Genomic DNA, 25,638 nt, shown 5'->3' with positions numbered 1-25,638 from the left:
AATCTCCAAGCCTCTGAAGGTGCTCTTAGGGGCCTGCAGGATGGGGAAGGTGGCTCCCTGCTGGAGCTCTTCTGTCCTCCTGACCTGTGCCAAGCAGTTCCAGGGCCGTTCTCTTTGTAGAATTGGGGATGGGGTTGGCAGTGGATCTACCGCAGGTTTCTGGCTACAAATCTAATGGTTACTCTGAGAGTTAAGGCAAATACTGTCAGTTTGGGTCCTTGGGACCCAACTCAAGAACCTGGACTGTGCCCATGAGTCACTCTCAGCCCAGCAGTTTTAACGGACTAGAATTTGTGGATCAAAATCAAAAGCAGGCAGGTCATTAAAGTGTCATCAAAGAAAAAAAAAATGTCAGAGGAGAAGACAATTAATCCAAAAGAATATGTTTTCTAATTAAGAGGGAAGCAACAATCGTAGCAGAAGAGACAGCAAGGTATAATGCTAGAAGGCAGCCCAGGAGGTCAGGGCCAGTCATGAAGAACAGGAAATTGACCAGCTTGGTGACCTTGATCATGTGGCTTCAGAGAAACAAAAAGGTTCCTTGGTACTGGACTATGCCCAAGGATCTTTGTTCCTTACACATGCCCAGTGGGACAGAAGAGAGTAGACCCCATGCCTAGGCTGTAGGAGCCATGACATCTGTAGTGGAGTAAGGTCCCCCTTAATTCTATTCCACCCAAGTGGCTCCATGCTCACTGGGACAGAGAGCACTCACCAAATGCCTGGCCTTGAACTATGGAGATAAAAGCAGGTAACTCTTCAGGTAGTCCCTGTCTTCTTTAGTCAGTGTGTTACTGGTCCTTGGGTGCCAACTGAGACATTTCATCATGATAAAGGATTAAAAATACCCTTACCCCAAAGAATAAAATACCCCAGAGACTAACAGAGCTCAGTCTCCATATTACCCTATAAAAAGGGTTGGCTCTGGGGGCTTATGTTCCTGTTTAAGCAGCCTAGGATTGGGATAGTTTCCTCTATCAAGAAAAAAGCCTTGAAATAAGGTGCATAACAGCAAAGGAAACCTCAGGATGAATCATGTGAATATTAGTACTGCTGAACCTATGGCATTCCAAAGCTGCTGGGGTCCAGCAAGGTTTATAGATGACCCAGATGAGCTGGTATATTCACTGTGGGCCCTGTCCCTAACCACACAGGTGCAGGAGACTGCTGCCATAGCACTCCCTCCCCGGCGCCAGCTGTTGCTAGAGTGTATGGCTGTGGGTCTGTCTCAGAGACAGCTTGCGAGACGGGACACCCTGATTCCGGTGTCTTGTCCACAGCTCAGCAGTGAGGTGCCATAGGAAAAGGCAGAGTGAGGCTCTAGGGCTACTGCAGCCAATCTTTCTCACGTACAAGGTCACCCACGACCCCTCTCGCATTTGTTACCTGTCACTTCATTTCTCTTGCAGAGGGACAAGGGGAAGGGAAATGAATTGATTACAGTGGTGTATTACAGGGCACTACTCTTCAGCACCTTGAACTGGACTGAGGAACTGAGGAACTGAGTGGCAGTGCACTCCCTTAAATCTGCATTTAAGGGAGGAAGGGGTAAGAAGAGAAGGAAAGGTGATTTCTGGCACCTGCTCTCTCCTCTCGCTCTCAGCTCCCAGTAATACTTAGGAAGTGGAGTGGGTGGAACTGAGCATATTTGCAAAAACAGACTAGCTCTGATGCAGCCTGAAAAGTATTTTCAACACAACATGAACTCAGACCCTCCTGTACCCTTGTCCTATGTGCTTCAGATAAAATTGCTGTCATGTTTCCTAGGTTAATATGCCAGAGCATGACCAAAGAGTGGTCTTCCTCTTGGCCGCAGGTTGACCAGCGGGCAAGGGCTGGCTCAGCCCCTTCATCTGGGGGAAAGCAGGGCAGGAGAGGGATGGGAGTGGCAGACGTCGCTGGATAAGGCTGTGGCCATCTGCACTACTGTGAATCAAGGTTGGCTCAGACAGAAGGCGCGAGGGAGGAGGTGCAGCTGCTGATGGCTCAGACAGCTTGGACCTGTCCAGGCAAACAAGCCGCTCAAGTGCAAGAACAGCCAGCCAAGTAGGCAGAGCACGAATAAGGACTTAAAGCTTGAAATATCTGACAAGATATGGAGGGAGGGTAGGAAGCTGTCTGGGATTTCAACTGGTGTCTGGTCTTGCTTCTCACGGCTAAGGCAGACTCTTCTACCGAAGGACGGGACGTGATATTTGGAAGCCAATGGGCAAGCTACTGTTTGGGCTAAAATCACAGAAGTAATATTCCTCTTAAATTGCAAAGACAGTTCTGGACTATTCTCCCTCACTAATGCCCTCTAAAACAAAATCAAACCATTGTCCCCAGATCATCTCTCTCTGCGTTAGTTACCTGCCCAAGGTTAAGAACAGTGGGCCCTGTGAGAGAGTATGTGTGTGGGTGAGGGCGGGGGGCACAACCACATGGCATCATCAATCGCACAGTCTGGGAAGGGTGTCTCAGAACCAGTCAAGGAAGGTGACGTGTGGTGTGCAGGAGAGGCAAGTACATGCTCTCCTCTTCCACCTTCCAGGGCAGTGGTGGTGGGGAGGGCAAGGCCAGTGGTGGAAGGTTCAAGTGCTATTATAGCTCCTTCTAGTGAAGACTCTGAGACAATGGTTCTCGGTCCCAAGTATATGTTGCCAGCACTGGGAAGCCGTTAGAAAATACCAATGTTCAGACTCTAGATCAAATATGGCGGTATCTCTAGGGATGGTGATAGGATTTCAGTATTTTAAAAATGTAGCCAGGTGATTCAAGGGCAGGTTCAGGGTTAGAACCTCTGTTTTGAGTCTAGAGGGAGCAGGGAAAGACTCAGGGGTCACGCTGGTTTCTGACAAGGAGGACAGTCATGTCACTAACAACAGAAGTGCTTCTTGTACCTGGTTCTGTGTCCCTGAGGGTTCTGTGTCCCTGAGGGTTCACTGAGCTCCAGGAGGAGTCCCTTCTGGGAGAGCTGGCCAAGTATCAATTGACTGACTGCCCTGGAAAAAAAAACAAAGGGAAACCCTCCTACAAACATGTCACCCTCCTCAGAGCCCCAGGTGAGGAGGGGGAGGGGACAGACTGCTCAGAGGCCCATGAATATCAAAGGGGAGACACCAAGGCACAGGGAGACCACCATTTATTCCAAAGGAAAGTGGAAAGAGAACCAAATAGCGCGTTTCTCTCGAGCCATTACCAGCTAGAAACCCTTCCTCATCCCACAGGCTGCTGCTCTACAAGCTAACTCAGGCAAGGCGGGCAGAGTTCAGGCCCATAAGCCCAAATGAATGAGAAACTACTTTTTAAAATGCCAGGGTTCTGACCCTTAGCCTAGTGGCATTCCCTGCCACAGCCCTGCTTCGGCTCACTTCCTCATCTATATGTCTGTTTAGAGCAAGTACAGCGACTGGCACAGTGCCAGGGGTTGGGGAACAATGGAGATGAAAGACTTGGTTCTTGCCCTTGAGGAGCAAGATGGATAGCCTAAGGGTGGCAAGAGGAGAGAGATGTACTAGGCAGCAGAAGAGAGTCAGGAAAGCTTCTGTCTCCTCCCATTCGAACAGTCCAGTGAAGGCCACAAAGCCCCGAGTTTCCCATTTTAGTGACTCTGAGGCTACTTGTTCCTCTGAGCAGGCAGAGGAAGAAACAGCCCATCTGAATTCTGGATGTAGGCACCGGACAGTGGTAGGACTCATAGTGATTCAGAACCGGGGAAAGACGGATGCTCTGGGCCTTCCTACAGAGAGGCAGGGGTGACTTCTACACCTTTCTCAAGCTGGCATTTGCTCAAAGAACTGTTCTAAGTCTTCCCCAGGGAATGGGAAGGACACCCATGCACTCAGTAAATTCTACTGGTAGCAAAGCTCTGGGCTGGTGAGTGACCTCGGGCAGTTTGTAGCTTTCCCTTATGCTCCAGCTTCCCTTAGCAATACACCGACTTGCTGAAAGGTATACATCACAAAGCCCACTGAAGGAAGAGGAGATATTCTGCTCATGAGTGGAGAGGTGTTAAGTCCGGGTCCCAAGCCAGGCTGTGGTATTTAAATGTAGCATGGGGGGCACCTGGGTGGCTCAGTCTCTGTCTTCAGCTCAGGTCATGATCTCAGGTCCTGGGACGGAGTCCCACATCAGGCTCTCTGCTCAGCAGGGGGCCTGCTCCCCACCCCCTACCTGCCTCTCTGCCTACTTGTGATCTCTGTCAAATAAAATCTTTAAAAATATTTTTTAAAAAGTAGCATGGAAGCTTCCAGCCACAACTCCAGAGTACCCTTTAGTTGGGTTGCAGCAAGCTTCTGTTTATCCCACCCGCGGAGCAGCCACAGCAAAACAGTGCTTGGGAGTTGAGGCAGGTGCTGAGGACACAGAAGAGCCCTGACACACTTGCACAGAGAACCAAGAGCATGTGGACTCCTGGGAAGGACAGGGAGGTGCAATTTCAGCCCCCTCTCCCCTCACTGTGGCTTCAGCAGAATCCCACTAGGTAAAGTGCTGAACATTGAGGAAGTCAGGATGCTCCTGTGCGGGTGTTACCATGCAGTGGTCTTTTCTGGCCCTGGCATGGCAAGAGAGGTCCTTATGGTGGTATGCAGGAGTGCTAGCAAGTGACAAGGCAGGTAAAGCCCAAAGCACAAAAGCTTATGGGGCTGGGTGATACTGAGGTCACTCAGACCAGACAAAGCTGCCTCACTGTCCACTCTGAATTCTGATTCTAGGTGTCATTTGTTCTTTGTGCCCACGTTGTTCTTCACTGCCTCAAGAGCCTACGGTCCAGATTACTTACAGGAACTTATCCTGAAAGGTCACTCTTAGGTTACACAAAGCCCCAAGTCAGAACTGATCTAGGGTGTGGGGATCCAAATTAATCTTCTAAACCACCGGTTCTCCACCTTAGCTGAACACTGGAATCCCTTGGAGAGATTCTAAGCTTTTTTAAAAACATTTTTTATTACTAAGAAAACTTTTGAGAAAAATACGAAAACAATGTAACCAGAGCATAGTAAAGAACTCGCATATACTGACCATCCAGACTGAGTAAATTTTCAAACAGGTCTGCTCCAGCTAGCCCCCTTTCTCTTTGCTCATATATTTTAAGGCATGTCCCAGACATGATGTCACCCCACCTTTCTATACTTCAGTATGCATCTCTAAAAAACACAGCCATTTTCTTACATAATCACAATGCCATTATCACACTGAATACAACCAACAAACTATTCCTTGGTTATCACCTCATGCCTAGGGAACATCAAAAGCTGGTGCCTGATGAAACCAGAATCTTCGAAGGGAGACCCAGGTATGAGTATCTGTCCTAAACTCCCCACGCTCCATGACTCCAGTGTGTAGGGTTGAGAACCACTGCTCCATCTACCCGGGATCCTGCTATTGGGGGTCTAATATGAGCTCTGTGAATATCCTTTTGCCCCCGATCACATGGTACAAAACAAAAAGGTCTGAGAGGTCTGAAGAGTTGTTTGTCCCCAGCCGCCCAGTGTGCTCGGAGGGCCCTCAGCACCTCACACCAGGCCAGCCAGTTCTATGCCTCCTCTGCTTCCAGCTCTTCTCCCTTCTGTACATGCTGCCTCTCTGGCCTCATAGACCAGCAAACTCAAGAGCTGCGGCACCCAGGCTCAGACAGGATTAATTTGGCCCGTGCTGAGGGCTATGCCAAAGCTTCCTGGGCGTTGGCACTAGGGTTTGGGACTACAGCCTTCCGTTTTAACTATTTATAGTATTTCAAAACTCACTAAACAGAACACGCAGCAGATACAACCAGGCTTAAGCACTGCAGCTAAGACCGCCCTGACCAATGGCGCCTGCTCACAGCCCATCGGCTAGAGACACGGCAGTTGTGCAGAGCTGGTGGCTCCCCAGGGGCTCTGGGTGGGTGGGGACAACCCCTGGAGCAGGGATCAGTGACTGCTGGGTAGAGGGAAGCTGGCGCACAGCCAGCCGGCCAAGAGGGGTGACCCCTCTTGCCTTATGGCCCTAGTGTCCAAGCCAAGAAACCTCTTGCCTTCTTTCCACGGCTGCCTCTGAGGGTGCCTCACAGTCACTGCAAGCTGTCTAGGACTCCTCAAGGTCCACGTGAGTGCGAGGAGCACCAGAGGCGATCACGCCACCCAGTCTGGCTCTGGGCGTGTCCATGCTGTCAGCCCACTTCCCATCTTGAGCGGGCGCTAACTAGACACAGGTAGGGGTCTGGGCAGACTCAGGGAAGGGGGGCTTGAAAGGTAGGCCTGATAGCTGAAGGGGGAGACTGAGTGAGGCATAGGACCTCATGGCAACTAGGGTGTCTGTCTCTGGCTGGATCTCTCTGCTAGGTCCTCTCGGGTCTAGAGGTCATTAATCTAGCATACTCATTTTTATGTGGGAAGATGAAGCCTTGGGAAGGTTAAGTGATTTTTTTTTTTTTTTTAATCAAGGTCACAGATTCAGTAAATAGAGGAGCCAGGACTTACACATGGGATTTTTTATTACAAGTACAGTGCGTTTTTCTACTATACTATGTCATCCCAATGAACGGATCCACTCTAAGCATTCAGCGAGTGTTTAAAGGGCCACTGGGAAAGGTATTTTCAGTTTAGGTGCCCAAGGGACCAAGGAATGTCAGGTCAGAGTTCCCTGGATGACCTGGGAATTTTACAATCCCCTGGCTCCGCAGAATTCAAGGGTCAGACTCAGCACCTGATGAGACGTGGGGAGCCCCACAGATCTATGATCTTCATTAGCCAGAGATCCACAGCCATTCCCTTCTTTTCTGCCTGGGGGAGTGGGAAACGCCTGGTATTAGCATGACTGGGGGATGGAGAAAAGGGGGCAAGGATAAGGCCATACTGTCTGGTTTGATGCAGAAATTGACCTTTCTCATTTCTTGGCATTGTTATGACCCTTATGAAAGAATCTGGAAGCTTAAGTCAAAAGCATGCGAGGACTGGGTCAAACAAAGAAAAAAAAAGCATTAAATATTCAGAGGTATGGGGGAAGGTGCACACTGGTTTAGGAAGAAGAGTGCAATGCAAGCTGAACGTTTCTGGAGTGTTTACTGTAGGTGAAGACTGTCTAGAGTCCTGTGTTGTCCAATATGGTAGTCACTAGTCACGTGTGGCTATTAAAATTAAAATGTTATTAAAGATTCTGTGCCTCAGTTGCACTAACCACATTTCAAGGCTCAATATCTGTATGTGGCTGGTGGTTACCATACTGAACAATGGGGATAAAGAATACTTCCATCACTGCAGAGAGTCTGACTGGACAGGGCAGGTAGACTCTGGCTGTCCTCTCGCATTTCTTACTGGCCATAATGAGTTGTTTCTTAGCCCCTTTGGGAAAGAGTTGAACTTGGGGAAGCTAGTCCAGCAAACTTGCTAAACTTAGGAACTCAAAGAAGCTTAGAGCAACCGGGAACATGAATGCCCCAGTGTACTAGACTCTAACCCCTCTCCTCTCAGGGCCTTGTCTGCTTGTTCACAGCCATTCTGACCTTTGCATATTTTATTTCGTTTCTATTTTATGCTGTTTTAATTGATGTTTAATATAGCTTTACTCTGCGTGGTGTTCCAAGCCCCTCACTAGGGGGCCGCTCACAGGCAGAAGCACAATTAATAGCAATCCCCAGAAAATTATGCCCTGCATCGAAGTTGTCATTGTACCATATAAATGCTTATTATTACTATTGAATTCTCCAGCCCTGACACCTCCCTGTGTTTACTAGGTAGCAGATAAACCTCTGTGTTTGTGCCTTCCCTACTCTACCACACCATCAGGACTAAATATAGCCCTTGTGTGTATGTTTAGCTCCATTTAGCTGTGCTTTGGAAAAGAGGGGAAAAATCAGAGTTAATAAAATTAAATTGCCAGAAAATGTGATCTGTTCCTCCACAACCTGACAAGCCCTTGAAAGACACACAGACATCACTGCTAATGAGATGGGTAACCAGCCTCAGCTATAAGGTGGGGACAAGGCCCAGAGCCTGCTGGGTTTTTGGCATGGTTTTTGGATCTGCCTCCTCTGAGAGAACAGAGGGAGCAGGCCCAAGAGTGCAGCACGCGGGGAGCAAGGGGTGACACCTTGGGTGTGGCCTGGGAGAAAGTGACCAGAAAAGTGCCTGAGCTGGAGTCCTACCCACGGAGCCAGAGGGCAATACATTTCACTCCTGCCCTGCAACTCTCTCAGTTTGGTGGTGGTGGGAGATAAATAAAAAAGCAAACAATGCAAGCCTCCCCACTACCCCAAAAGGAAAAACAAAGCCCCTTATTTTAAAACGGTTTAGTACCTCTTGGTTTCTTTTGGGCATTTTTGAAGCTTAGCTTTTGGCATGGAAAGATAACAGCTTTTCTATGATCACTAATCAGGAAAAGCAAATGGAAAATTCCAGGCTTGTGAGACACCTGTACTCCTCCCTTTCTGGCATGCCTTCTCAGCCTGTGTGCATTCTCTCTGCACCCCTGTCCAGTTAAGAGTCTTCTTTACGGAATGCTGAGGCTCCAGATGACTTCCTCCTCTGACTTAGCCTCATGTCCTTTTCTTACTAAAAGAATGCAATTTAGAGAATGCACATGTTCACATCTTCTGTCCACCTCTCCCATGTACGCCCCGCTCCCTTGTCTGTGCCACTGGCATTCTTCCGCTATTATCTGCACTGCCAGGGCATGTGAACAGGTAGCTGTCTGGGAGGCAGGTGAGGGAGCAGGTCAGATCAATACAACGGGAATGTGGACAAGTTAGCTCTCCCATGCATGGCTACATGAGTGTGTCCCATGGATTAACTTCCTCATGCCTCGGTTTCTCAAACACCGTGAACTGCTTTGATTAGACTGTATCAGCTCCGAGTCCCGACAGCTCTCATATGCTCTCATTCAGTATTCTGAAGGCTGTAGACTCAAGTCCTTGGAAACTGAATGGGTCATTTTACTTCTATTTATAATCCATTTTTAATTTTTGCACTCAGTGCTCTATGGAGAAATGTAGATTCTAAATTCTTCTATCCAACAAAGGAGAAGCTCTATTTTAGGCTGTTTGACAGGCAAATATTTCTAACTACATTGAGTTTCCCGTATTATATTTGCTTTGCTTTCTTCCGTCTTTGCCTACAAAAGTAGTTTCTGAAAAGCCATACATGCTTTCTGTGCTGAGGCATAGCAGAAATGAGGCTGCCTTGGCTGAAGGAAGAAGATGGAGCTGATCTCGGGCCCCAGTGGGGCAGGACTGTTTGCCATCTGCTGCACTAGTTGCCTCATCTCCAAATCAGGCCTGGTTTGTAGTTTGCTGCAAATATTAGGAGCTGAGCCACTAGCACTTCCCACCCATGGCAAACCTTGAACCCTTTATACTCAGGCTGCTAGGACAACCCGAAAGCAGGGGGCCACTTTCTATCTTGGGAGAAAAACATGTGTGTTATATGGAAATAGATTTTTCTTCTCCCTTCCTTTCCCTACTCTCAGCCATTTTGAATGCTTTAGACAGAAAGGGAGGAAGGCCTGTCCAACCAAGCTGAGGAAGGTGATGGAATTGTCAGAGAGTTCCCCTGCCCCATCGACACAGGCCAGAATGGTTTATTAATGATCCATGGGAAAAGAACAATCGTCCTGCTGGCAGCTTCACATGTAATTAAGCAGCTTCACAGAGAGCTGGCTGCCTTCTCCAGGTCTGGCATCTGCAGACTGCAGAGCTACCTGACACAGTGATACCGTGTTTCTAGTGAAATCTTCCTACTGGGAAAGGGGTGTCCAAAATAGTGACCTAAACCCACTGGACACTGAGGAAACATGAGTGTGATGGCAGTGCTCTTCTGGAAGCCTGGCTGTGTGTACTTGGGCTGACACAAAAGACTGTAAGCTCCCTGACGGCAACACCGCAGTCCCGCTGGTCACCATTCTCTGCCCACGCAGGTAAGTAGCTCCCTCTGCTGGGTAGAGGTCATGGCGCAGGGTAAGCTTCTGAGTGGCCCCCCAAGTACTTTCCCCTCAGCCAACACTCTCCCCACAGGAGTTTCTGGGAATTGGTTCACGCTGTGCAAGGCAGCAGACTCCACCTCCCTCTGGCCCTCTGCAGCGCTGAACAAAGGACTTTGCTGGGTGCGGTGGGCAACAGTTGCTTCTGTGTCTATATGTGTTAGAGAACCAACAGAATTCAAACTACAGTACATCAAGAGAAAAGCAGAGAAGTTAACCATGTTTTGCCTTTGTAGTCAGTGAGAACTTCCCTTTTAAGAGCCCTGGGATTCAAAGACCCCTGGTCATCGCACCAGGTGAGTGAAGCAGTAAGTACTTGGCATTTGAGATGCAGTTTTCAAAGTGAGCTCTTCAGTGCATGGCGCCGGAAATGTCCTGGGCTGTGGGTGTTCACCTTTCCCAACGGAGAATCAGAGGGTATTTCACGAGGGGCAACAAAACAACACACAGATGTACACGCCCTTCCTGTACTTGTTTTTAGAGTTGAGAAAGCAGTGGATAGATGCAGTCTCCATTCTCCACCCACTGGTAGCTACAGACCCCTCCTAAGCGCCCTTCCTTACCGTCTGACTCAAGCTTGACCCTCGGCACCCCACCTTCCTCCAGGGTGAGCCCACGTGACTACCTGACGTCTCAGAAGGAATGACAAAAGTCTGTGTGGGCCGCAAAACCAGAGCTGGTTTACAGGTGCCACGGACTTTTCAGTCCCCACACGCAGTTTACATTCTGTGGGATCACAAAGGAAGGCTGTGCCCTTTGGGACAATGGGAGCAGAAGTGCTGGGTGAGGCGGCGATGTCCGCTCACTGAGCCATGCAGCCTCCTCCTGGGAGTACCGCCCATGCGGTGAACCCCTCAGATGAAGCCTCAGATGAAGCGGAGTTGGACAACAGGCTCCACAGTCATTTCCTTGCTCATTACCTGCAGCCGCCTTCCTCACTCAGCGCTGATTATAGGAGCCAAACCCAGCAGTTCTCTCATTCCTATTAATGCGGCCTAGACACAGGCATAACCTCTGCTGCAGCTCAGCCATGAGCAGGCAGGGAGAGGTCACTGGTGGCCTGGGAGGAGATGGATAGCTCCTGATGAATGAGTTGGTACTGCCTGCCATTTTTACTTGCCATCACTTTAATCAATAAGGGAAAAGGTGAATTGCTATTGATCTCTTCAACACCTCTCAACGATACTGTACAAATTACAGAAACACAAGGCGGAGGGTGAAAGCATCAGAGAGGAAGGACAGATGAAAGAAGTCGGGGCAGGGTGAGAACGCGGCATCTTCCCAGGGCTGGTCTCCGTGTCGCTGGGTGTCAGGCACGCTTGGGTGCCCGTGTGAATGTGTCAGGGAGAGCCCGTCCTCATGCCCGGAAGAGCTGGCCGTGGAGAGTCGTCTCAGGGCCTCCCTCTGCACTTCATAGGCTTGCCAGGCATCAGGGCGTGGGAAACCATATGGCTCCCCTTGATGCCAGGCTGGAAGTCTGTATGCTGAGAGGTGCTATGGGTCCCAAGCCCTCATGAATTCTTAAAGGTGTCATACTTGAGTGGTGTCTAGCTGGGCTATCTCAACAACTCATATAATCCTGGAGGAGAAAACAAGAATCAAAAGCTTCCAGGGCAAACTCCAGCTTTGGCACACAGATCCCGAGCCTTGGGTCAACAGCCCAAAAAAGCTAGACAGAAAGCTAATAAAGTAGAACTGCCTTGTAACATACTTGATAAAGATCATGGCTCCTGGGGCTCAAGCCTATTCTTTAAAACACCCTGGGCTGAGAGACACATCATAAAGATCAGAGGTCGAGGGTGGGTCAAAATGTGAGAGGTCTGATCTGAATCCTGGGACAAAAACTGCTCACAGACAGGCAAGATGACACATCTCGGGGTTTAGCATCACAGGTCCATCCTCTATCTCATCAACCAGGTCTAATTATTCAGATGTAGGTGAGAAAGTAAAAAACAAAGCAACCACAGGTCCCTGTCCAGGTCACACAGCGACCTCAGCCTGTGTGTGGTTATTTGCCTTCTACGTGAGTGGGAAGAACTAGGGCTCCTTGGCACCATGCCTTAATCGCCGCCTTTTAGCTCTCTCCAGGCAGAACAGGGCCAAGTGCTCCCATTTTGCAGATGGTGAAACCAAGCAGACAGTCACATACCCAATATGAAAGAGAACCCAACCTTTAAAACCCAAGTGTGAAAAGGGCAAGAGCCCTTCAGGATGCTCTTGGCACTTTTGCTTAAATGATTCTCCAGAGACAATGACTCAGGGTGTAATTGTGTAATTCTGAAATCAGTGACAACACAGTTCGCCAGTCCCCCCACCTCCCTCCCACAGATACCTGAAGGGCCAAAACATAGAGCAAAATGAAATGCAAGTTACAAAGCTGCTGATGTGGTTAGAGTGGAAGTGCTGATATTAGAAGGAGGAAGTGGTTAAGTGCACCCTGGGTGTTTGGAAATGGCCACGTCTGCAGCCCTGTAAGCTGATGAAGGATGAGCTCTGGCTGTCTCTGCCGGGCAGAGAGAGAGAGTGGCCCTACACTCAGGAGGTGGGAGCATGGCTCTGAGAGGGCACAAAGATAAGAAACACTATTTAGCAAACACCAGTACGCACAAAGATAAGAAACACTATTTAGCAAACACCAGTACCCTCCTACAAGGAATCTTCCAATTCCGAAAGTGACCCTATTCTAAAATTACCACGTGGCAAGTGGCCAGGCCAAAAATCCATATCCAATCAGTGGTAATGGACTATTTGTTGCATTTCCTCATATAGGGTTGCAGCACTGCTATAAAAATCTTGGGTCAGTAGTTTTAGATTTATTTAACCGGAGAGGTACCAGCATCCTCGCACTGCTAGCACTGGAAAAACCGGGGAAGAGAAGCAGCTTATGCAGGCTGCTGGTAGTGGTGGAGGGACCTGTTGGGTTTTACTTGCATAATCTTCCTCTTCTAGCTATACATTCAATGCCAAGACCCTCTTCTGGTACCATTAGATAGGATTCCGCTGTATCGAGAGAAGGCAAAGGGAGAAAAGGGAGGCATTATGCTAACCTGGAAGGAAAAATGGCACAGTGAAGCTGTTTTCAATTCAACTTTTTATTCCTGGCTCAGTAGATGGCCTTTGTTCTTGCTGCAGTGACTGTCCCAAAGGATTCGTCTTGGGTCCTTTTCTCGTCCCTTTCAATCCTGATTAACACCTAGATCCTTCTTTAGAGCTTGTGCCTGGTACTCCACTATGCTCCAACCCTCCCATTTAATACAGATCAGAGACACACCTATGGCGATCTTACCATGGTGTGGCCATGGTAAGGTGGTATGGGGACAAAAAAGAGCAAATGCTATTCCATCAGAGGATAAGGAAGCCCAGGCCAGCTAGGATCCTGTATCCCTCATTTTCAAGTCACAGTGACACCAGGAAATGACCAAGGTCAGAAGTCCCATGTAAATGGAAAGAAAGCAGAGAGAGCCCTGAGTATTGGCAGATTGTCCTCTGAATACTTGTATGGCAGTTCAACCACATGGCAAAGATACTCAGGCCATTATTTCTCAGATGTCTATGAGGCATCTGTAGACTACGGGCTTTGGAGATGGCTGGCCTGATCTGTCCATAGTCAAGTCTAGAAGAGGCTCTGTGCACGGGTTAGGACTCTGGCATCACCTCCAGACCTTTACTTTTCCACTGAATGTGACACTGCCTAAAAAGAAGAGATTCTAAGGTGGAGGACCATGCAGAAGCAGAGGCAAAACAGACCCTGTTTCGCTAGCCTTTCTTCAGAAAAAAATGACTGGCTAACCCTTGAAGGTACTTAGACAGTCTTTTGAGGACTCAGAAGTCTAAGTGCCAAATCCACTCAACGGGCAGTAGCTCCTAGGAAACCCTGCTTGGAGAAGATTCTGAGCCCTAAACCAAAGCAATGCTGTGTGACTGGAAAGGTCTGCCGTGGACACTAGATTGGGGAGCGGGGTAGGGAGCAAGCACCCTTGCCATCACTGGCCTAAACAGACAGGACTGGCATGTAACGAGCACTGATGAGGATTAACCATTGTTCTTTGTTGATTCTAATATGAATGCTGCTCCCCACACACATGCCCATGCCTAGCCTGCCTCCCTACTCTGGGTGTCATGGTTTGTCCACAGTGAAGCTCTAGTCCTAGATTTTAGCTCAACTCTGAGAGGAGAATTTTCATTCATAATAAAAATAATGACACAAGCTGTTCGCCAAGTGTTTAATACTTACTTACCAGGGCACCAGTCCTGGGAATTTTACCTAGTTACACGATCTCCACACCAACCCTAGAGAGAAGGTGCCTTTGCTGTGGGCGAGGGAGTAAAGTTAGCAGCACCGCTGTACTGTGCAACCTTAGGAGCACCATTCTACTAAATTCTATTATGCACTGAGACTGCTCGGGATTAGAGAAACTAAGGATCATGTCCAAGGTCATTTAGTAAAGGGTGAAGCTGGAACAAGAACACAGGTCTGACTCTGCACACATTACTAACAGAGTTTTAAGTGATCAGGAGGGGGGAAAATGTTCCTAAACGTTCTGGACATGGGTCTGAGGATGAACTTACCCTTCCTGAATAAGTGACACGTGTTGTTCAGACCAGGTTAGGGTATCTGCTGTTAATTCTCAAGCCTGCTCATAATCTTATTTCATGCACCACAGCATTTCATAACAGACCACTGGTCACTTTCATTTCCAAAATCCATTTAAGTTCAGCTGACCAGAAACTGTCACAGGTGGAGTGGCAAGTGGGAAGTTCATCAATAAAGCCAGATTTCGAACACAGAGGATCTTGTCTAGTCCTTGGCAACAGACACAAGGAGTGGGCATGCTCATGGCAAGAAGAGGGCGGGGTTACGGCTGGCTCATCCACTAGAACAGTCACTACTGTGTCCTTGGAGGAGTCATATGTGAAACACCAGAATGTTCGTATTACCTGAAGAGCAAATGAAATGTACAGTCTGCATACTCATTGCTGGCAGCTCTGGCAGCCCTGCTACTGTATATTAAGGGCTGTGTTCTAAAAAGATATCAGTTGAATTATGTAATTTCAAGGAGAAGATATTAACACTCAGGCACCGGGTGTGTCTGGGAATGGTTAGGACGAACTAAAAAGGGAGCTATGATGCCTGAAGAACCCCAAACACGCCAGCATGAAAGCTCACGCTCAAATCTACATGGTGTGCTGGCCAGGGTGCTGGGGTCCTGTGTGAAGCTCTTCTGGAAACAAGAGAATGGGGCAAGTCTGCACGAGGTCATCTTAAGTGTGGAAAGTAAGTATGATCTGCCAGTAAGAAGATATGAAATAAAGAACTATTTTCCAAGTTAGGCTCCCAGAAGTAAATGGACAGATTTCATAAATAAGGGATTTCATCTAAAAAAAATTTGGAGCTGCTTTTCTATTATATTATTATACTAAGGATATTAGCTTCCTTTTTTCTTTTTTCCTTTTTCTTTCTTAAAGAGAACTCTTACCAAAGCTCAAGAAGCAGTGAATATTCAGAATGACTGAAGAGGTAAGACAAACCAGGAATTATTGTTAGGGGCATCTGATTCAACTAAATTAAAATAAATGGCACCCAGCTCTCCTAGCACAATCCTTACCTATGAGGAGTCCAGAACTCTCCTACCTCCTGACAGAATTTTTCCATTCGTTCTGGGTCATAGGCTCTACCTAGCTATACAGAAGGTAGACCAGGATGTGCCTGGCAATAGCTGTTGTCCACAGGGAAGGCTCATAAAGAAATTGATGTCAGACAGGCAGATAATACTGAATATCATAGGTGGCAGGAGTTCTGCTCAGCAAAGCTCTGTCTGAAGGCTCTTCATGACCTTGTGTTTGTAATGATAATCTTGTGGTGAACCAATACATGTAATCTCCGATGGCAATCAGTACCCAGTTTACCCATTTCCAGGCTTCATTTTTTTTTTTTAAGAATTTATTTATATGTCAGAGAGAGAGTGTGTGTGTGTGTGTGAGCACAAGCAGGGGGAGTGGCAGGCAGAGGGAGAAGCAGGCGCCCTGCTGAACAAGTCCCGAAGTGGGACTTGATCCCAGAGTCCTGGGATCATGACCTGGGCTGAAGACAGATGCTTAACCGACTGAGCTGCTCAGGTGTCCCTCCACACTTCAATTTAGATGATGTTTAAATCAAGTATTATGAACCAATCTAGCAGAAAGACACAAGAGGAAGTCATGCTTGAGCCTTCTGCATCTTTACTCTCTGACTGATGTGGGTCAGAAGTAAAGGTGGAGAGGAAAAATCAGTCCAGGGACCCACTTCGGCATTGCAAAGGAACCTGCTTATGGAGGAAACATTTGTCAGGTCTAAGGGCTATACTTCCTACTTCCTTTTCCCTAGGAGGAACAAAGTGAACTGGCAGAGGAAACGTCAGAGTCTTTTAAGGAAGAGTTTACAGTAGTAAGGACCAATTCCTCAGGGAAAGGAAGAATCCCTCTGACGAAAAGGATTTCTTCCCTGAGTCAATTATATCCTTGAGATCTTCCCTACATGTCCCCAAGGAGGCCAAATCTCTTGTGGCCCTAAACCTTGTTTTGTCTTGTTCTGTCCCCAGTCCCAACAGCCAGGCTGGGATGTGAACACTAGTCTCCGGAGGGCAGTGAGGCCTATCAAACTTTACCAGTCAGCCTGTATGACATGATTACAGGTAATAGGATCTTGGCCAAGCCAATGAAAAATTAGGCCCTGCAGCTATTTCAGAAGAATGGATGCAATTCTATGCTTGACTGGCTATGAAAGTTCCAAGCAGAAGAATAGGGAAACAGACAACAGCCGAGCTGAGCCAGCAGCTTTGCAGAGAGGAATCCCACTGGAGCCAGCACACTACTGGCACCCATCAGCACATGCTGCTGAGCTAGCCTGGGGAAGGCTACTGGTGACCGGCTGCCTGGGAGTGTAAAAGCCGAGAGGGGAGACCCAAGCAGCCTGGGGATGGGAAAAACAGGGCGACATGACAATACCCTCCGTTCTTCACTTATACCTCACCTCCTCTCATTGGGATGCCATTTTCACTTAGGGGCCGGAATGGGAATTGAGGGCCCTCCTTCCAGCTTTTAGAGATACCTGGCAAGGGCCAGGAACCCAGAAATGAAGGGGCTTTAAGTAGGGAGGTAACAGCCTAGTGTTCACAGGGGGGTTATAGCCTATCACTGAACAAGAACTGGTTGACTTGAACTTCAAAATAAACCCTTCACCTCACTTAATAGTTTGACCCACAAAAGCAAAGGGTGGGAAATATACCAGGGAGGAAAAGAGATGAGTAGCCTACTGGGAATATGATGAAGGGACATTAATGATTTCTATTTGAACACTGCAAGTTTTTCAAAACACTCATATATCATGATCTCATTACCTTTAAGAATCTTGGCTAGAAATCTAGGGTCCCAAAGTAAGAATAGAGTCAGGTCTTGGTAATGTACTTTTTCAAAGAGAAGCTCCTGAGTTAGTGGCTGTGTGTCTGGCCTCAAGACTCCAGTCTTCCTCCCTGGCCCACAAATGCTGAGCTCAAAGACTTTCCCAAAGAACTACAAAGGACAACAAAAGAGCAGTCCTTTTCCCCCATCTCTAGAGTTTGGTCACAGGGAACCAAGCAGTAGATTTAATGAATGTCCATCTATTAAGTATCACCTATACACTAGGCAAAGTACAAAGAACACAAGGACAAAAGTATGGATCCTGTCCTTGAGAAGCTTACAGTCTGGACACATAAATCCCTGTAAAATCACTGGTCAGTGCATGACAGATGTGTGCGAAGGAGGCTAAGGGGACAAAAGGAAGGGCATCTCAACCAGTCTGGGAGATCAAGAAAAACCTTTCCTGAAAAGGTGTATCCTGGAAGGATAGGTATGAATAAGAAAGCAAAAAAGGGAGATGGTTGGTATACTGGGGGGAAGTGTGGGTTGATCTAAAGAGTGGGAGAGATGAAATGGAATGGTAAATATGGGGAACTGTGAGAATAAGGTCAGTGAAATGAGCAGTGGTAAGACAAGAAGTTGGAGAGATAATCAAGGATATATGTAAACTAAGGAGATCAGACTTTATCCTAGAGGCAATGGGGAGTTATGTATTTCCAAATGGATGCACTTACTAGGTATGTCTTTTAAGAAAGATGAGAAATAGGAATATGGATATATGTGATCAACCTGAAATGGAGCAAGACAGGTCAGAGAGGAATCATTATTTTTTTTTTTTTTAAAGATTTTATTTATTTATCAGAGAGGGGGGGGGGGGGGAGAGAGCAAGCACAGGCAGACAGAATGGCAGGCAGAGGCAGAGGGAGAAGCAGGCTCCCCGCCTAGCAAGGAGCCCGATGTGGGACTCGATCCCAGGACGCTGGGATCATGACCTGAGCCGAAGGCAGCTGCTTAACCAACTGAGCCACCCAGGCGTCCCGAGAGGAATCATTATTAAAACAAAACAAAACAAAGAGGGCGCTTGGGTGGCTCAGTTGGTTAAGCAACTGCCTTCAGCTCAGGTCATGATCCCGGAGTTCTGGGATCAAGTTCCGCATTGGGCTCCCAGCTCTGTGGGGAGTCTGCTTCTCCCTCTGACCATCTCCCTTCCCATGCTCTCGCTCACTCAAATAAATTAATTTTAAAGATCTTTAAAAAAAAGAAAAGAAAAAAGAAAGCCCACAAAAGTCAAACCAACAGATGAAGCCGGAATCAGGCAACTGAAAAATGTAAAAACTGTGACAAGAGAATACGTATTTTGGGAAGGTGTGGCCATTGCAAATCTCTTGGATCCTTCTGGAGTCTTGTGAGTTTCCAGAATCAGACTCAGTGGTTCTGTACTGGAGAGGAACCCTCAGTTTAATTGCTGGACCTTTAGGGACGTTCTTTTCAAATTAATTAGGTCCAGATATTTGAGGGTTGAAAAAGGACATAACACTGCTAAAAGAACGACCACATTCTAATAGAAATATTGGCAAAATCTGGGGAAGAGAAGGCACCTGATTTGGAGTGTAGATGTTTGGGTTTTGGTGTCTGCTTTACAACAAACTCTGTGAATAGAGGCAGGTCGCTGTGCATCTCAGCTTCCTGAACTGTGACACTGGAATAATACTTCTCATGTAGTTTTGCTTTGAGATTAAAATGAAAGATTGTATATGAAAACACTTTTACACTAGAAAATACTATATAAACGGAAAGCCTGATCACTATTAAGACAGGAGGTCCTGACCTGAGCCCCCTTCAAAGAAAATAGCCTTTAGGGAAAACAAACTGAAAGACCACTAGTGGAGGATGAACCCTCAAGAGTGTGTGGGGCGCTAAGAGGAAAGCTCTAACCTCCAACAGCCCTTAACACTTCCTAGAGTAAGAGGGTGGCTTAGAAAGGTGACCTTGTTGCATTCCCTTTTCCCTGGGCAGTGGCAGAGATAATCTAGAATAGGCTGTTCTTTGCAAATGACTGAAACGTTGGTAGACAGCTGGCTTGCCTTCCCAGCAGGTCATTATTCGTGGCTCAGCGAGGGTTATGGAACACGGGGACAATCTGAGAGCAGGGGTCTCGCCAATCTTATGGACACCGGGTTGCACTCACTCTTCTGGGTTTTCCCTGTGGCTTGAACTATCCTTATTACTTTCATCCAGGAATCTAACTTTGCTACTGTTTCTCCTCCTACGTGTCTCCCGGACAGAGACGGGACCTGCATGGGCAGTTGGGAACAGGAAGGGTGAGAGCATATGCCACAGCACTATGGGGAAATGTGGAGAAACAGTTTCAATGGTAAACTGCTTGGACCGTTTATCTTTCTCAGACAAGATGCAGCACACTTGGTGATAAAACCAAAAACCAAGAAACCATTTTTATTTTATTCTAAGGTTTCTTTCCCAAACATCTCCCCATAAATACACACCAGTATTCACTGCCAAGTCCATACTCCTCCGAAACGTAAATACACGTTCTTCAGACAGCAACAGTTGCTTGTGATCTTTTGTGCAGCTTTGGTTTAAAAAAAACAAAAAAACAAAAAAACAAAAAAACAAAAAAAACCGGGGTCGTGGGAGCAAGGGGATCCAGGGCTTTTTGCCCTGCCTGCTGTGAGCTGCAGCAGGGGCTCCCCAGGGAGGCATCCCCCCCTTTCGATGCCAGCAGGAGGAAGGGAAATAGGTCAGGGCAGCAGCCAGAGTTTTCAGCTTAGGCTGTCCAGCACAAGGACGTTTTCCAGGCAGCAGCAAAGGGTAATTTCTGAGATCTCAAGAGGACAAAAAGGTCACTTAGAAAGGTCTTTGAAATGATCACCAAACCTCCAACATCCTACCTCCTGCCCCGGGGAAATGTATCTCTTACAGCCTCGAACTGTGAAGAGGGGTAAACTGTGGCACTGATCTCTTTTCACGCCTTAGAGCCCCTTCTCTAGGAGTACATGGTTTGCTGACAGCGACCACAACGCCATGCAGGCAGCAGTGGGTCAGTGAGTGCGTGCTGGTGAGCTGGCCTTCTGGCAAGGTGTGAAGAGATCCCACGTGGACTGCTTTATTCACAGGAAGGGCCTCAAAAGGAAGAGGATGGCTTTGGATTGCCAGATCAATGTTTTAGAAAGGAATACCGAGGCGGGAAAGAGTCTGCCGGAACCACATGATAACTGAAGCTCAAAAACTGGGAGTTTGTACATTTAAGCCAGTTATCTACCCATTAGCTAACACTCACCACTACTTCTGGGAAGATGCTAGCGATGGGCACAGTTCCCCATCTGGGAAGCTACACCAGATCTTCCTGTCCTTGGCAATGCGGCACAGAACTGCCTGAAAGAGGCAGCTGTGTTGCGGGAGGGAGGCCCACAGCTCATGCCATCCAGTGGGACACAGCGCTCATATAGCTCACAATCCCAGCTACAGCAACGGACACAATGATCTCACTCTGCGTGGCCCAGAAGGAACCCAGCCTCAGAGGCAGAGGACATGAGAGCAAACTGTCACTTTCAGGGATGCAAGCTATTTAAACCAACCAACACAGACTGTTGTACTTACTGTACAAGGGACAGCAAACTTCTTGTGATAAAAAGATAGATAAATAAGTATTTTAGGTTCTGCAAGCCTTATGGCCTTTGTCGTCACTATTCAACTCCACTGTTAAGAGGATGAAAGCCGTAGACTACAGTACATAAAACAATTAGTGTTAGTGTTTCACTAAAACTTTATTCATGAACACTGGCAGTGGGCTGACTTGCCCACCCCTGTTACATCCTAACTGAGTCAGCCTGGGAAGAACTGTTGAGCTAACTGGATTTCCTTTAAGTAAAATTAAGTATGAAGTCCTTTCAGAGTTCCTTGGCTGCTTTGGCCTTCAAGGCCACAAAGAGTGAGGTAACAAGCTGGAGTCTAAACTGCTCTTTCTCTTGCCCTGGAGCAGCAAGGCCTGAACACCCAGACCCCTAACCTGGAACAGTCTTCCCAGACTCCTAGCTCAGGGAAAGGAACAAAAGACAACTGGAGTGCCTGGGTGGCTTGGTCAGTTAAGCGTCCACCTTCGGCTCAGGTCATGATCCCAGGGTCTTGGGATCGAGTCCTGCATCGGGCTCCTTGCTCAGCGGGGAGCCTGCTTCTCCCTCTGCCTCTGTCCTACCCCAACCCCACCTATGCTCATTCTTTCTTTCAAATAGATAAATTAAAATCTTAAATAAATAGAATAAATATCTTAAATATTATAAAAAATATTTATAAATAAATAAATAAAATCTTAAAATCTTAAATAAAACCTTAAAAAAAAAAAAAAAGACAATGGGAACCAATGGCTAAGGAGAAGGACCACATAGAAAAACAAAGAAAAAGAAAAAATACAATGAAAGGTGACAGGAAAGACAGGAAAACGGGGCTGAGTGGTGGCCAGGAAGGTCAGTAGTTCCGTGCTAACTGGTGACACTGTAAAACACACTGAAGGAAGGCAAGGCTATCAAGCCTCCAGATAATGGGGGCCATCCGAAATGTAAACAACAGACTTGTGAGACACTCCGGCAGCTTCCACAGGAGGCTATGGGATGGAAAGACTACACCTCTCTCTTTACCGAAACAAAGAAAAAGACAGGCAGCAATTTCTGCTCTGGCTAACCAAAGCCAAGAAAATGCACTTCATAAACAGGGAGTCAGGCTCCTGTACCCCTGCTTTGCATTTGCTCCCCAGCAGGGGAGCTGCCCTAAGGGCAGTGTCCATTATAGGCTCTCTCCCACACCACATCCTTTCCCAGTCAGCTTACTGGTTCATGTAGGTGAATCAAACCTGACGGAAGCACCACTGTGAAATCACAAAGGGGGCCCAGGACATGCTGTGAACTCACAGCATCAGTGTGCTTCTCCTTTCCCATGTGATACTCCAAGTTTCAAGTAACTGGGAAAAGTAGGCAGGGGACAGACAAATCCTCGTCAAAAGTAAGATACTAAAAAAGCTGATTGTCAAGGAACAGGCACAAGGCACAAAAAACCTGCTCAACCAGGGCCATCACAGCAGCAGCTCCACCCCAGAAGTGCCCTCCCCCACCCCAGGGGCACAACAGAGTCAGCGGGAAGTTAAGAGGCTATGAGTCCACACTCAGGCATCCAGACAATCAGGCGGCGCTGTCTCCTAAGGGCAGGAGGCATCTCTGCATCCAGGAATGCCATTCTATCAGGCTCTTCCAGATCCCTGCTGGGGCAGAAGGAAGAAGACCAAGAGGAATGTTCTCCAGGACAATATATGGAATAAAAATATAGACTGAAGTTAAGTGAATAAACCTAGAATGAAACAAAAATGGCTTGTCATTCCTACACTATTCAGAAAACAGTTTTCATATATATATATATAATGAAGAGAAATGCCCAGGAGGACAGTCTAGAACCGATTCCTTTAGTAAAAACTTCCAAGTTATCCTGAGTTTAGGCCATACTCCTCTTTCCTGTGGATAAAGACCCTTCAAAGCAGTCAGGCCAGATAATCATATAAGCAGCTAAGAAAATGCAGAAAGTTTCTATATCAAGAGATCCCAGCTTTGGGCTCGGCAAGATTGTAGCACTACAACCAAGAAAGCTAAGCATCAAATCTGAATTAGACTAAGATCTGCAAACTCACTCACATGCCAGGGGCATCCAAGAAGATGGGGAAAAATTTATCTTTTTCCACAATCAAATATCAACAAACATACAGACAAGGGTAAGGTCAGACTAACTAAGAGAGTGAAAGAGCTTTGGGCCACTCCCTCCGTTTAGTGGTCAGTATTCTCTGACACCCTTGTGCCTTTGGGTACCATCAGCAGGCCAGAAACATGATCACGTAGAAAAGTGGCTGGGGAAACGAGAGTTGAAAAAGAAAGGGAAAGAAACTTTGGGAAATGTGAAAACAGCAGGGGAAGACGGCAGTGAGAAACGGGAGGGCAACAGAGAAGTGGCGTGTGGCATAGAAGCGATGAGAATGCTGCCGCCACAGCTCTCAGGCAACCCAGGAAAGCCTTTCCTCCCTCTGTCCAGACAGCAGCTGTTGCTGCTACCTCTGGGATGTCTTTAAGTCACAGACTCCGGAGGGACTCCCCTGCTTTTTCCAACCCAGAAGTGCTCTGTAGTTCACTGAGGAAATTATAAAAAGGCCCACACTGAGAAATTATAAAAATATCTGCCCCTTCTACCTGATGACTGCGCCCCACACCGCAACAGTTACAACTGGAGTGTTTGGATTCTTAAAATACTTCTTCAGCAGGGGGCTATCTTTAATTGATAAAGGTTTAAGCTACATTGTGCAGTTGCAGAATAGAGGGGTGGGAGGGGGCGCCTTGGTGGCTCAGTTGGTGAAGCAACTGCCTTCAGCTCAGGCTGTGATTTCTGGGGTCCCAGGATCACATCCCACATCAGACTCCCCGCTCAGCACGGAGTCTGCTTCTCCCTCTTACCCTCTCCCCTCTCCTGCTTTCTGTATCTCTCACTCTCAAACAAATAAATAAAATCTTTGTTAAAGAAATCCCAAAGATGGCAACCAAAAGCAAATAGTACTGCTCAGCCAGCAACCAAAGAGGGGGTTTTCTGCAGGCCAGGGCAGTCCAACGCGGTATCCTGGGCTACCCTGTTCTCTTGTGCCTCTAGTACCCAATATATTCTCTGGTGATTCAAATCAAAGTGAGAGATGCCGAAGCTTATGAACGTCCCAAAGCCCACACGTCTGATCTCAAAGACCTACAAAGACCCAGGAGCAAGCGAACCTCCTGGACCCCATAATCTTCTAGCTCTGTGCATATTATGATACTGCCTGAAAGCTGAAGGGACCCTATGGGTTTGATTGTAAAAGAAATGAGGACAAAGGCAGATCTAAAATCCTCAGCCTGAGCCCGGCACACTCCCCCACTGTTCCTTTTTTGTGCCCACCGAGCAGGATGAATGACTGGAACACTCCTGGAAAGAAGATGGATCCGTTGACTATGACTTGATAAAAAATTAGCAGGTAGATGGACACCACGGCCGCTGAGAAGCCTAACTCCCGCCTGCGAGAGCCAGCCCAACAGGCAGAAACAGAAATACAATTAAATTAAGTCAGAAAACCCGCTACAGAAAATGCAATTACTCAAAGATACAAATAAATGTTCAAAGAAAATTGGCCCCTGACAGGGTTAGTCAAGCTTCTAAATCCAGCTGGAGGCAGGCAGCTCGGGCTAATTCGCCAAGGAGGGCTGCAAAGCTGTAAGCCCTCTGCATTAGGGTGCTGGCTAGGCGGGCTTGGCGTTCGCCACGTATCCCAGGCCGCCGACGGTGAGGGGTGATCTGGGGGTGGCTGGTCAATGATGCAGGGCTCAAGGAAGCAGGAGGTGGGCAGACCCACAACGGATGGTGGACGTGGAAGGCTGAGCACTGGAAAAAGTGACAGACTGATCTCTGATGTGGCAGAAAGACATCAGACCAAGGGAGCCCCATTTTCTCACCCCTCTTCATACAAGAAGCAACTGTAAGATGTCCCACCTCTCGCTGCAGCACCAGCTCCTTGGTGAAAAGTGTGGCTTCCTCACTGAAAGGCTCTCCCTCCTGCACCAAGCCTGGGAGGTTTCGGGCTCCTCTGGGGCATTCGATGCCTGTGTCAGGAGAGAAGGAGAATTTGTGATGAAAAGGGGCCCAGAAGGCCTAGTGCCCCTGACCCTTCCAACAGGGCAGGACTCAGAGCAGAATGCCAGCACATCCGAGATACGGTGCCCCAGAGGGAAAACCCAACACTGCCAGCGCCGCAGCAACAGACAGGGGCTCTCAGTCCCTGCACCGGACGACTACCAAGAGGACCCGGGGAGTTCCAATAAGGATGTGCAGGGAACACAGGCACACGCAGAGGTGGGGTGTGCCCCATCTTGTGCTCCTCACTCCTCACAGTCCGATCGTCTCACTGCCCTAACCCTCACTTCTAGAAATGGCTCTCTCACCTAAATTACACTGCTCTCCCCAGCCATTCTGCCTCCTGAGAGCCATTCCGAAGGACTCTTAGATAGCTTCTCTTAACCACCCGACTTCCACGTCAAATTCACAAGTGTTAACTCAGTGTCGTTTTTCTCTTCATAAGCTTCCCCTACTGTCCTCTGGCTATCGTCTGGACAACAGTACCATCAGTTTTTCATTCAGAATGAGAAACAGGAAAAAACCAGAATACTGAGGAAGTATTAGGTGTCTGGAAGCAGACAGACCTGGATTCACATCCTAATTCTATCACTTATTTGCTTTGTGACCTTAGCCAAGTTATTGAAC

General features: G+C 47.7%; 1 protein-coding gene across 1 annotated transcript in view; it reads right to left on the bottom strand.

The window, feature by feature from the left end:
• The window catches only part of SND1 (staphylococcal nuclease and tudor domain containing 1), a 411,934-nt gene that overhangs the window by 73,321 nt on the left and 312,975 nt on the right, over positions 1-25,638 (bottom strand). The window contains exon 16 of the mRNA XM_004741837.3: positions 24,871-24,980. Coding sequence (XP_004741894.1) covers positions 24,871-24,980 — 110 coding nt within the window. The remainder of the gene's footprint in view (positions 1-24,870; positions 24,981-25,638) is intronic.

Source organism: Mustela putorius, unplaced genomic scaffold, assembly GCF_011764305.1.
Source record: "Mustela putorius furo isolate JIRA1106 unplaced genomic scaffold, ASM1176430v1.1 tig00003845_pilon_pilon_pilon, whole genome shotgun sequence".
In the NCBI taxonomy this organism is placed as follows: Eukaryota; Metazoa; Chordata; class Mammalia; order Carnivora; family Mustelidae; genus Mustela; species Mustela putorius.
Note: the sequence above shows the minus strand (reverse complement) of the source record. Positions and strands in the feature narration are given on the sequence as shown.